The sequence below is a fragment of the Stegostoma tigrinum genome, chromosome 16, assembly GCF_030684315.1.
Source record: "Stegostoma tigrinum isolate sSteTig4 chromosome 16, sSteTig4.hap1, whole genome shotgun sequence".
Taxonomy (NCBI): Eukaryota; Metazoa; Chordata; class Chondrichthyes; order Orectolobiformes; family Stegostomatidae; genus Stegostoma; species Stegostoma tigrinum.
In genome coordinates this window covers 16,081,897-16,095,302 of record NC_081369.1, presented here as the reverse complement: position 1 = coordinate 16,095,302, position 13,406 = coordinate 16,081,897, and the positions used below count along the sequence as shown (strand labels likewise).

The 13,406-nt window shown below is 40.7% G+C and overlaps 1 protein-coding gene across 1 annotated transcript in view; it reads right to left on the bottom strand.

Moving 5' to 3' along the window:
* Nucleotides 1-4,186: 4,186 nt before the first annotated feature.
* The window catches only part of rspry1 (ring finger and SPRY domain containing 1), a 51,127-nt gene continuing 41,907 nt past the window's right edge, over nt 4,187-13,406 (bottom strand). Inside the window, exons 10-14 of the mRNA XM_048546615.2 lie at nt 12,517-12,628; nt 10,642-10,744; nt 8,564-8,716; nt 8,246-8,350; nt 4,187-5,849 (exon numbers count right to left, since the gene is read on the bottom strand). Coding sequence (XP_048402572.1) covers nt 5,753-5,849; nt 8,246-8,350; nt 8,564-8,716; nt 10,642-10,744; nt 12,517-12,628 — 570 coding nt within the window. The 3' untranslated portion in view covers nt 4,187-5,752. The remainder of the gene's footprint in view (nt 5,850-8,245; nt 8,351-8,563; nt 8,717-10,641; nt 10,745-12,516; nt 12,629-13,406) is intronic.

The window sequence follows — 13,406 nt, the reverse complement described above, 5'->3', positions numbered from 1 at the left end:
GTATCCACTGTACCCGGTGCGGCTTCCTCTACATTGGGGAAACCAAGCGGAGGCTTGGGGACGGCTTTGCAGAACACCTCCGCTCCATTCACAATAAACAACTGCACCTCCCAGTCATGAACCATTTCAACTCCCCCTCCCATTCCTTAGACGACATGTCCAACCTGGGCCTCCTGCAGTGCCGTAATGATGCTACCCGAAGAAGGTTGCAGGAACAGCAACTCACATTTCACTTGCGAACCCTGCAGCCCAATGCTATCAATGTGGATTTCACAATCTTCAAAATCTCCCTCCCCCCACTGCATCCCTAAACCAGCCCAGGTTGTCCCTACCTCCCTAACCTGTTCTTCCTTTCACCTATCCCCTCCTCCCACCTCAAGCTGCACCTCCATTTCCTACCTACTAACCTCATCCCACCTCCTTGACATATCTGTCCTCCCTGGGCTGACCTATCCCCTCCCTACCTATACTCTCCTCTCCACCTATCTTCTCCTCCTTTATCCATCGTCAGTCAGCCTCCCCCTCTCTCCCCCTATTTATTTCAGAATCCTCTCCCCCAACCCCCTTTTCTGATGAAGGGTCTAGGCCAGAAACATCAGCTTTTGCACTCCTAAAGATGCCACTTGGCCTGCTGTGTTCATCCAGCTCCACACTTTGTTACCCTAGTCAGTCAGTATTTTGGGTGTTACCCTTCTTTAGGAGAGGAGTTGGGGCAGAGGAAGCTACAGATAAAGCAAGAGTGGAGACAGAATGGAGATGGACAGGTACGACCTGCTTGGTCAATGGGAGGGATGAATCTGGTTGGTGACTGGAACGGAAGGCAGGAGAGAGGTGGAAAGGTTATTTGAAATTGGAGAACTTAACAGCGCATCCTCTGGGCTGTAGGGTACCCAGGCAGAAGACAAGATGATGTTGTTCAAATTTGCATTCCGAGTCACTGCAACACCGGATGCAGCCGAGGACGGACATGGTGGATTGGGATGGTGAGTTGAAATGGACAGTGACCAGGCAGTTAGGCTGGCCATTAGAGGCCAGGCAGACATGCTTGGCAAAATGGTCACCTGGTCTACATTTGGTCTCACTGACTAAGAGAAGACCACAGAGAGCACCAGGTGCAGTAGACTAGGTTGGAGGGGTTGCAGGTTAAGTTCTGTCTCACTTGAAAAAGGTTGTCTCGGGCCTTGAATGGAGGTGGGTATGTGTTGAGTCTTCTACAGTTACAGGGGAAAAGGTACCAGGCAGGTTGGTGGGGAGTGTGGCGTGAGCTAAGTCGTGGCAATGGGAATGGTCCTTGCAGAAGACAGAGGGGTGGGGAGTGGAAGATGTCACATCTGCTCTTATTCAAATGTTCCACTCCCAAGCTTCCCAGATGTCCGCCACATTTTTCAATCAACACTCTTTTCCCTGCCCATGTAATCCAGGCATCCATCCACCATACCACCTCCATATTTGTAACCATTACATTGTGGGTGGGTGGGCAAAGATAGGGTGCCCTTTGTCCTCACTTTCCATCCCACCAGTGTCTGCATTCAACGCATCATCCTCAATACACTTCTGCCAACTCCAATTAGACCCTACCAGCCAGAACATCTTCCACTCCCCTCCCCTCCCCTCCCCTCTCTGCCTTCTGCAAGCACCATTCCCTTCACCACTCCCTAGCTCCCCACCTGCTGCCCTCCCCTGTAAAAGATGAAACACCTGCCCAGACACATCACCTCCCTCACCCCCATCCAAGACCCAAAACAGTCAATCCAAGTGAGGCAGAGCTTCACCTGCATCTCCTCCAACCTAAATGCAGCCAGTGCTCCTAATGTGGTCTTCTCAACGTCAATGAGACATAACGTAGACAAGGTGGCAGTTTTGCCAAGTATCTCCACCTGGCCTGTAACAGCTCACCTGACCTCCCAATCACTGCCCATTTCAACGCCGTTCCACTCCCCTCCGTCCTCAGCCTCCTCCCGTGTCGCAGCAACTTGGAACACAAATTTGAACACCAACTTATCTTCCTCCTAGATGTCCTACAGCCTGGAGGACTCAATGTTGAGTTCTCCTATTCCAAATAACCTTGCCACCTATCCTCCACCTCCCTTCCAGCCCCACTACCTCCCTTCCATTCCACATTCTGACGCTTCCTTCCAGCCGCTAACCGAATTCGCCTCCCATCCGCCAACAAGGTCAAACCTACGACCATCACCATTCCACTCCACCCCTTCCACCTGCCCCCACATCTGGTCTTGAAGGGTAATACCTGAAACATTGACTGCTCCTTTCCTCCAGGTGCTGCCTGGCCTGCCATATTCTTCCAGCCTCCTGTCTGTCTACCTTGGATTCTAGCATCTCCAGTTTTTTGTTCCCTCCACCCCAAAGTCTTTGTTCAGTAACACTCCCCAGAATCCTACTAAGTGTACAAATCCTGCCCTGATTTGCCGTATCTAAATTAACTCATCTGCCATTCCTCAACCCATCTGATCAAGGTCTCATTGTCCTCATAACCTTCATGTTCCACTGCACCAAGCTGATGTTACTTGCAAAATTACAGGAGGAATGGTTGTTACTCACATCCAAATCATGTGTGAAGTGACCAAAAAACAGCAGACAGACAGCACTGATCCTTGCAGCCACACTGCTGGTCAAAGGCCTCCAAAGTCTGAGGAACAACCATCTACTTTTCAACAACAAAAAAAGGTGTAAACAGGGGAAAAAAAGGGATCTAAATCTTGCTAACCAGTCTACCACTTGGAACATTGCTGAACATCTTGTGAAAGTCCATGTAGGCAATGTCCATCACTCTGCACTCATGAACTTTCTTTGTCACTTCAAAAAAAACTTAAATCAAGTTAGTGAGATACGATTTCCCACACAAAACCATGCTGACAATCCCTAAATCAGTCCTTGCCTTTCTAAAAGGCATGTAAATCCGGTCCTGCAGGATTCCCTCCAATAAACTTACTCACAACTGACAGCAGGCTCACTAGTTTATAGTTCCCTGGCTTTTCTTCTTCTTCACTACCTCTCACATAGTGGAGCATTAGCCACCCTCTAGTCTTCCAGCACTGTACCTGTGGCTATTGATAATACAAGACATATCAACAATCACTTCCTACGCTTCCCACAAAATTCTGGGATATACTTGATCAGATCTTGGGGATTTATCTACTTTTGTGTTTTAAGACATCCAGCACAGCCTTCGCTGTAACAACGGACACTAAAGATATCATTATTTATTAATGCAAGTTCTCTAGCTTCTACAACATTCTCCACGGTAAATACTGACAATATATTCATTTCATATCTCATTTGTCTCTTGCAACTCCGCACATAGACAGTCTTGCTGTTCTTTAAGGGGCCCTATTCTCTCCCTAGTTTCTCTGTAAATACTCTTTTGCTTTAGTGTACCTCTTTGGATTGTCCTTAACCCTATTTGCCAAAGCTCTGTTCCCTTCGTCCCTTCGCAATTTCTCTCTTGAAAAATACTCTTACTTGTCCTTTCACTGAGGAATTTGCTCAATTCTAGCTGTCTATGCCGACCACACGCTCCTCCTTTTTCTTGACCAGAGTCTCAATTTCCCTAGTCATCCAGCATTCTTCACACCTACCAGCTTTGCCCTTCATCCTAATGGGAAGGTACCGCCTCTAGAATCTGTGTCCTTTTTGAAGGCCTTCCACTTTCCGACCGTATCTACCAAAGCGCTCCCCCACTGACACTTCAGAAACTTGCCCTGCCTTAGTTCCCAATTAAGTTTTGCACCTTCATCCATATACTGATTAAGAAAATTTTCTAGTACATACAAATACCTCTCCATTCAAGCTCTTAACACTGTGGCAGTCCCAGTCTGTTTGGAAAATTAAATTCCCTACCATTACAATCCTATCATTCTCACAGACTGATATCAAAAGATCTCTTACAAATCATCTTCTCAATTTCCTGCTATTGGGGAGACTATAGTAACATCCTAATAAGGTGATCATCCCTTTCTTATTTCTCAGTTCCACCAAATAACATCCACAGAAAGTAAGTTAATTTCTAATAAAAGGCCAAGTACAAAATAGTCTTATCTTTGCAAGTTAAATGTGAATGCCACATACGTTAACGTCAAAATATCCAGTGGCAAGTTCAATGCTAATTTGTTCTAAACATCACTGCGTATATAAATTGACAATGTTCTAATAAATTTAAGTCTTTAAACACTTTCTATTCAAATTTTATTATGCAAATATTTTTCATAAAGCACCAGTTGTTCTGGTGCTCAATATCAGAAGAATTTGATCTTCTGACTTTTGTACACTGGTAAGTAGGAATGTAGTGAGATCTTGAAAGTATTTCTGGTGTAGTACAATAATGATCAAGAACAACCAATTAAGTTTGGATTGTCTCCAGTAAACCCAACATGGCATTTCAAACTAGTCCAAAATGACAATGCTCCATTTTCAAGCCCAATTATTCAACAATTGTTCCTCAAACTGCCTCACTGCAGTTTTGGCAAAAAAAAATTCTCTCTCCTTTTCTTGCTTCCACATTTAAGAATCCTTTCAATTACAATGTTTTCCAAATGAAGTTTCATAATTCATTGCTCTAGCAAATGTATTTCTGGTCTAATAAAATTGAGGGGAGAAAGAGAAGATGACGACAGTCATGGTGAGACAGCCCAATCTGTTGCATTACAAAACTTGGCAAATCCAATCATTAATGCTAAAACAGGAGTGAAAAAAAACTTGCATCAGTAGAACACAGTTTCATTAAATAAATAATTTATAATTTTCATTATCCACAAGGCTTAGTTCTATAGAGAGTTTACAAATGTTTTTGTGATCACCAAAAGGTGCTGATTACCATAAATGTCATTTTTAAAAAAAAAAACTGTTCTTTGGATTCATAAAGGTCTCAAATTCTAACAAGTAATTTGGCAAATCCTGCCATTGAGTCATTCATCTGCCATGAAACTTTTCCAGCAAAAATTGATACTGCTACACTGGGCACACACTTGTACTTTGCGGAACACTGCCTACAAAAGTAAACGTTTCTGCATATAGGAAATAATGCAAAGATAAAATTTCATTATTCATGAATATTTTTCTTGATTTGTTGCTGTTGCATATATCCTCAGAATCTGTCGTAGCGGTTCAGAGCTACTGATGGATTGGACATTGTGCCAGACTGCCAAATAAGCACCACGTTCCTTTAGTCAGAGGACATGAAACAAAGTAAATAGGTATCTTTATTCTTGAAGAAAGCTGTACTTGGCTCCTTTGAAACTTCAGATATTTTGTGCTCTTGAAGGTGAGGGATATCAAGTACTAGAAGAACACTTCCCATTTCAGGTACTCAATATCAATGCCAAGCACACTTAGGTTGTATGTTTTAATGTTTAGCTGAAGAGTGAGGCTCCGCTTCACTGTCTGAATACTATGCTTCACCTTCACCAAAGTACCTGAAACCACACCAACAGCAATCTTCTGCAACAGTTTTATATTTTCCCCCACAACAGCCAAAATATGGCATCAATGAGATCACCAATTTAGTGCTAAAATGCAGCCAAATGTGTGCCATAGGTCCATTTACACTGGGAGCTGCTTTGAAACTGGCCAAAACTTGTTCCATTGGAATTTATATCATGTTAGCCATTTTTGGCTCATGGACTGATGTGAGCATCCACACACATTGCATTTTAGGATGGCATATGTCCCAGCTGGAGGGTCATTGTTTTAGCACTTTGTATTGATGTTGATCAGAACAGATCTTGGAAGAAACAGTTCAGGAAACATGTGAAATCAGTCTGACCCGAGTCTTTATTTCTTGACGACACAAAGGACAGGTGTCCAGCTGCAAGGCACATTCCATGCATAGATCACTGTAAACAAAAAAGACAACATGTTAAAGAGTAAGCTTTAGTAAAGGATCTAGATGAGCACTGTAGCGCCAGACAAGCATTCCAAAATTCAAACAATTCTCAGTTAAGACATCCACATACTACTGTGTAAGCTGATAAAGCATTTCACTGCTCCAATATTTTCAGAGACCTTATTCCAGCCCAGTACACAAGATTTGTGCACATTTTGATAATCTACACAACTACTTTCAACATTTTGATTTTCAATTATTCTGAAGAAGTTTTTTGAGATATCAAAGACAACAATGAAAAATAGATTTCTAATGTCAGCCACTACGTATCCAGTGAACAAGATGATGAATCACTTCAGAAAGTCATACTGTTGATAATTTGTTCATATTGTTTAATTTCCTGGGATGAATTTTCCCTAATTAACTTCATGGGTTAATACTGCTAGAGACGACCTATAAAAAGGAACCAAGAGATGCAAAGAAAGATAGAAAAACGGGTGGCTCAGTGGTTAGCACTGCAGTCTCACAGCGCCTGGGACCCGGGTTCGATTCCCGCCTCGGGCGACTGTCTGTCTGGAGTTTGCACATTCTCCCCGTATCTGTGTGGGTTTCCTCTGGGTGCTCCGGTTTCCTCCCACAGTCCAAAGGTGTGCAGATTAGGTGGATTGGCCATGCTAAATTGCCCCTAGTGTTCAGGGGTGTGTGGGTTATAGGGGGATGGGTCTGGGTGGGATGCTTCAACGGGCGGTGTGGACTTGTTGGGCTGAAGGGCCTGTTTCCACACTGTAGGGAATCTAATCTAATCTAATCTAAACACAGTACAAGTTAACTGTTGAGAAACTGTGGAATTGTTCATCACAAGACTCTGAGCCTTGGGGAACTAGTGGGCTGCTCTTCAGTGTGCGCTCAACAATGCTGAAAAAAAAAGTTCTGTAGACAAGTTCTTTTTCCATTGTCAACAAATGAACTTTTCAAAAAATGTTTTAAAGTGCTCTCACAAATTGCCAGAAGCAGCAGTATTCAAATGTCAGCCATTAGTCAACTTTATTTTAAACGGTCTAGTTTGTGAGAAGATGCGATATATTGGCATACTGGAGAGTCCAGAGGTAAATTGCATAGGCCTGTAGGAATTCAGGGATGGAGCACAGCAGGCCAAACCCGGATAGCATGTGAGCATGGTGAAAATCAAAAACGAGATCAACACAAAATTTTGTCTGGTGGGTAGCTAGTGGGTTCTTGAAAAAGCTATGTCTTCAAATAATTCGTGTTACATGTAGGTGGTTAAATAAACAGATGTATTACAGGGCACCACAGCCCCATGAAATGCACATCCTGTTCCAAATGGAAGCTTACTTCCTACACTTCTGGTTATTCAAGACAAGAGTCAATAATAGAGGCGCATCAGCTCAAGTCTTCAGGAGCTTGAGCAGCAACTGATTTGGCTGCAATATACTTGGCAAGTCTGACAGCGTCGAGGAGATGATGTTTCCAGAGATAGTCACGCTGCAAGGTAAAAGAGATGTGCAGGCAGAGGGGGAAACAGATAGCCATTCTGTTCTGGCAGGTAACTTAAGGGCTCCAGGCTAGCCTTGCTCTCCAAGACAGTTTTGAACACTGTTGAGAGCAATGTTCCTTTGGGCGATACAGCTAAGTCTCACTGTCACAGAGAGACTGCATTGGAAAGCGTGGTGAGGGGAAGAGAGGTATGCAAAAGAAAAAGACAAAATTTCAGTAACTAGAAAGGCACACATGACTTCAGGATTACACTGGTGATGCCAGAATGAAGGGTACACTGGAGCAGCTTTAGAATACTGGCCAAAGCATAAAAGATAATTCATTTTATTGGGCGAGGCACAGAATACAAAGAGCAGGGATTTAGGCCAGAACTGTATTATACTAATTAGATTGCATCTTAAGTATCACTTATAGCTTCGGTTATTACATTAGACAGGGTAGATTTATTGGGGCATTACTTAGACTGAGAAATTTTGGTTATGAAACTAGAACTTGTTCCAGAGAAGGTCAATGGGGAAAATTTAATTGGTGTGCATAAGAATAAGGGCCGGTCTTCCTTAGTAGAGAGAGATCGACAACTAGGAGCATAGATTTAAAATTGAAGGATCAATAACAGCAGCATACAATCTACAAAGGTGGGCTGCAGAAATTCACCAAGGCTCCTTAGACAGAACCTCTTAAACCCATGATCACTATCTAGGACAAGTGCAACAGATACACAGGCACACCATCTGCATGCTCCCCGCCAAGACACACACCAGTATTATGAAATCAGGAAAAGTCAGGCTTGTTTCCATCAATGGCATCTAGATTTGAAAACAAATTGCAACTGCAGACAAATTACCAAATGAGCAGATAAGATTCGGCCAAAAACAACTGCAACCAACATACCTATGTCCACATGGTCGGAGCTCTGTATCAGCTAATTCATCACAGCAAAGGGTGCAGCAGTTTTCCCGTATGCTCACTTGTTTCAATAAAGCTAGACGTCTATGCCTGAAACAAAGTTATAATTTTGTTTAAAAAATTGTCACCAGATCTCAGTTCGTTCATTTTTTGAATGCTTACACTCATACAAACATCCTGTTGATGACTTAAAAAAAACTAATAAATATTTCAAGTGATTTTCTTCACTTTTTTTGCAATGCCACGAGACCTTTAAACACAGTATGGTCCAGTTAGTTTTATTGTTTGATAGATTGCACGCACCTTGGAAGTATGATCTTTTCTTCTGGTGACAGGGAGGCATATTCATTAAATGTGCTGAATTTTACTGTGGGCGGAAATTTAAATGATTTTGCTCCGAAATTAAACTCGCACTGTTGGTAAGACATGAAACTGGCAGCAGCAAAGAAGCCAGATCTGCAATTGAACACAAATGGTAGAAAAAAAAGTAAATACAAAACCATATTTACAAGATAAAAATGTTACACAGTAAAAACAAATGCTTGAGGGAAAAAAGCAATATTGTTCTTTTTGATTATGATAGTGAATTGCCAGTGGGCTATTAAAGGAAAGCAGGTGCTGATATTTTTCACTCAGATAATGGAAATTCTGATTTCCCCTCCATTTTGAAGGGGCTTTGTTATGTATTGGTAGCATCTTTATCTCACAGCATTGAGGCTGAAGTTCAAGTCCCATCTGTTACAGAGGTGAGTCATAAACATCCCGATTTGAAAAATCTGCAAGAGCAACTCCATTTGATTTAGTTCCCTCCCCTCCTCTCACCCTCATCTTCAAGGTCTGCATTACCCTTAACAGACTTTGCATGGAAATTAATCACTTGGAAGATGAAGGTGATTTACTGGTGGCAAGGTGATTTACAAAAAAGGCAAGGGTAATTTGGTGATTTTAAAAAAAGTTCAGTTTTGTGTAACAGCACTTCTGGATACAAAGAGAAAATGTAGAATTTCTGATTCTACAAAACTTGTGGTTGTAGGGCTTCATAACATACTCGAGATATTGGGGTAACAGAGAGTGTGTCTGAAGTGGAGATTACTGTACTGCCAGCAATACTGGCTGATCCAATAGAAAAAAAAAAATGGACTTTTAATATTTATCTTTACTGTGTGTTTAAAATTGAGGCATCCCATCAAGGGATTCCAAGAATATAGCCCTTTGCTATTCTTCGTTTATGATGAAGATGTCGTTATAAACATGGATACACCTTCAGAATTCAAATTCTGTCTCAATTCTGTGTATTTGTGCAAGTATTTTAGCTGTCACTCGAAGCTGAACCCAAGGCCTTGATTTCAGTTTCGCCTCTTCAGCATTGCTTGCTCTCCCGTCTCCACTCATGCAGACCAGACTTCATTTCTTCCATCTTGGCTACTTCTACTCCCATTGAAATCTCTACTTCATCTCAGGGTTGGATTGAAGCTCCCTTAAATCGAATCCACAGCTAACTCTGCACATCAGTAATTTGTGACAGTCCGAATGCTAAATTGGTTGTCAGCATACATCTGCACAAATGCATGTTTCAGAAAATGCTGTCCAATTGTGAAATCACAATAGAGGTGCACAGTACTGAATGCAATGTTTGTTAATATAGCCCAGCAATAGTTCACCAGTACGGTAAATCAGAGATATAGGTACCGATAAGGAAAGTGGCAAGTTATCTGGACTAGACTACAGGAAGTTAAGAAACAAAAACAAAGGGAATTAACACGATGGTGAACAATTTTTCTGGCTGGTGAATCCAGCATGATTTTCAAATTTGAGCTAAAATGATTAAAAGCAAATCCAAGGGTAAAAAAATTCCCAAGAGATTTTTTTGCAAGATATCAAACTTAAATGCAATTTTATTTCTAATAAGTTTATATCTATTATTTAAACAGACCCATTCAACTCGTGCAAGAAGCTATTTTAAGAAACAAAAATTCAAATTTCACAATGGTACAGACATTTTGAATATAGCAAATACAATAACACTTCCAAATTTCTTGTTGCTTTGTCAACTGCAAATAATTGCATATGTCATGAATTTCTGACAATTGTAAATGAAACAGGTTTAAAAAAAGAGATCCATTAAAGAGAGTGTATATAACTGCTGAAATGTTCTTCAGGATTTTCAGTTTCTACTCTTTTTTTAGAAGAAGTGCTGTAATGTGTAAGGAAAATACTGAATTCCTTAGATACAAGGAAATATTCTGCACCAAAATCAACTGATAATTCCATGATATTTGATAAATTGTAACAAACTTAAACTAGTATTTCCAAATTCCAAGAGCAATTTTTAAAAAAAATTCTTTATGAAAACTCAAGTGTTTCCATATACAGTTACTTACGTGGCTGATGAAAAGACTTGTTTCTCTGGGGGTAGCTGGTTTCCATTGAGATAGAAAATCATTGCCTTCTTATTCAAGTCTAAAAGAAATCCTATTGTGTCCCCTGCATGGAAAGATAGAACAATGCAATGTTATCTCTCAGTAAGAGGAGCAAAATTAGATATGACTACACTAGAGCTATACTGCCTAAAATCAAAAGGTTATTTGTGTCTCCCTCCCCCAGTTAGGAAAGCCTTGCACCAAGTCCAGACATAAAATACATTTTGATTACAGTGCAAACCTCTGACAATATTGATGGGCAGTAATGGTACTTGACAAAAACTGAAAGAACTGCAGATGCTGTAAATCAAGAACAAAAACAAAGTTGCTGGAAAAGCTCAGTAGGTCTGGCAGCATCTGTGAAGGTAAAAGACAGAGTTAACATTTGGGGTCCAGTGACCCTTCCTCAGAAATGCTACTGTGTCATTTACTGTGTCAAGGAAGATCAGTTTTTTTTTTGTAAAAAACAAGCAAGAAAAGTTCCTAAAGGACATTAGTATATCAGATTTTTATAACAATAACTAATTATGATTAGCAAACTACCTACTTTTATAGAAATTTTCATTGAACTCAAAATTTCATTATTTGTCATGGTGGGATTTGAACTTACGCCCCAAGATATGGCCTGGGTCACTAGATTACTATCTTAGTCACGTTACCAGCACACCACTGTCTCTATTTAATTAATTTTCCTTATTAAAAAAACAACACACAAAGGGTATTGCTTGAATAATGTTAAGTCACACACCACAGAATGACCATCCTCGAGATTGTATTTGTAGATTTGTCTATGAACCTGGTCCAGTTAAAATTTCCTAGACCAAGGTAATTGCTGAGACGTTGGAGGCCTTTTAATTACATTATCATTGAATCAAGGAGGAGAAGTTATTATACACATTTTGGAGATAGTTATTGCCCGATGCTCATAAAGACAAGAATGTTTCTTGCCATTTCAATAAAGCCTGATTGTTGCTTGGGTTCTGCTGCTTTTGGGAACTTTCTGATCTCAGAAGTTGCAAATTAATTAAATTGAACATTACACAATGAAATTCCCCTCTTCTGACTTTACGTTGGAGGGAAGGTCATTGGTAAAGCAGCTGGGAGGTGGTTGACTGAACACCGTGCTGATGAACTTCTACAGAAATGTACCAAAGTCAACTGGATTGGTATCTGAGGATGGATGTGCAGGTCTTGGAGGGAGTCCAGACGAGGTTTTTGGGAATGAAAGGCTTGTCATGAGGAGTAGTTGAGACTTTGGCTCTGTAAATCGATGGGATTTAGAAGTATGGAGTGGAGGGATCTGATCAAAACTTACAGAATGTTGAGGCATGGACAGAGTGGACACGGAGAAGATGTTTCCACTAATAGGACCCAGAGTAAAGTTAGAACCTTTTAGAATGGAGATGCGCAATTTCTTCAGCTAGAGGATGGTTGATCTGTAGAGCTCATTGCCACAAAAAAAAAAATTGTGGGAGGCCAACCTCACTAAATGTACTTAAGACAGATAAATAGGCTCTCTCAGTGAACAGGTCAAGAATTACAGGGAGAAGGCAAGAGAGAAACATATGGCTGAGAAACATCAGCCACGTTTGATTAACACAGCAGAGGAATAACAGAGGTTGAATAAGCGTGCATGGCCTAATTTTGTTGCTGTGGCTTATGGTTTTTGCTTTGTATAGTTCAATCACTTAAGAGACAAAAAGTGTGTATGGAGAAATTTTAAAGTGTATTCCAATATTAACATTGGTAAATTATGCACAAATTTCACTTTATAGTAATGAAAACTACATTATAAAAATGTTAGTATGCTGGTCTGAGCAGCATTTATCACATTACCTTCTTTCCAGCAAGGGTGGATGTGTGGTTCACTTCTGGCATTATACCAAATCAGCTGCCGGCAGCCATCGTATGCACATGAATATTCATCATCTCCAATCCCATAACCCTCCTGTAAAAAAAAGTTAGAAGTAGATTTATTTTAGTTCATTAACAGAATAATTATTTCAGTGTAATCCAGGAAACACTTTCAAAACAATTTATGGTCAGGTTTAGTACCAGTTGTTAAAAAAAAAAGAAAGAGAAGACATACCAAATATTAGATAGCAATAATTCAGGAGATTTCAGTCAGGCAAATTTGTTCCAAGAGTGAGGACTGTATAAACAAGTGACAGACTGCATTCACTTTTGTGGCAAACAAAAAAGTGATTCTATGCATCAATTTATCCAAACCAGAGAATCTAATTTAGATTCAAATGTATTTCCCCAAATTTGAATTAGGATAATAAGGGGTTATTCAGATACCCTCGAGCAGAAATACTAAATTGAAACAGGTCGTAACTGTCAGCTGAACCTTTTTGGAATGTGCATATATGGACACTAAAGCATGTCTGGACTGGGTTGGGTTTGACTGTGTAATATTCTTACCCAGCTGCAACTGAGCAATCTGCAGTGGGGGTGATAAGTCATTGAATTACCAACACTCAGTGAGTGTGCCTCTGTTACTTAATGTATGAATTGATTCACAACATTTTATCTACAGAAATCTAGCAGTGCCATTTGTGGGAATTTCTTAGCTGCATACCAAAACTTAGAAGGTAAGAAATACAAACTATAAAAGGAGATAAAGGTGTAGAGCTGGATGAACATAGGAGGCCAAGCAGCATCAGAGGAGCAGGAAGGCTGACATTTCTAGGCCCGAAACGTCAGCCTTCCTGCTCGGCCTGCTG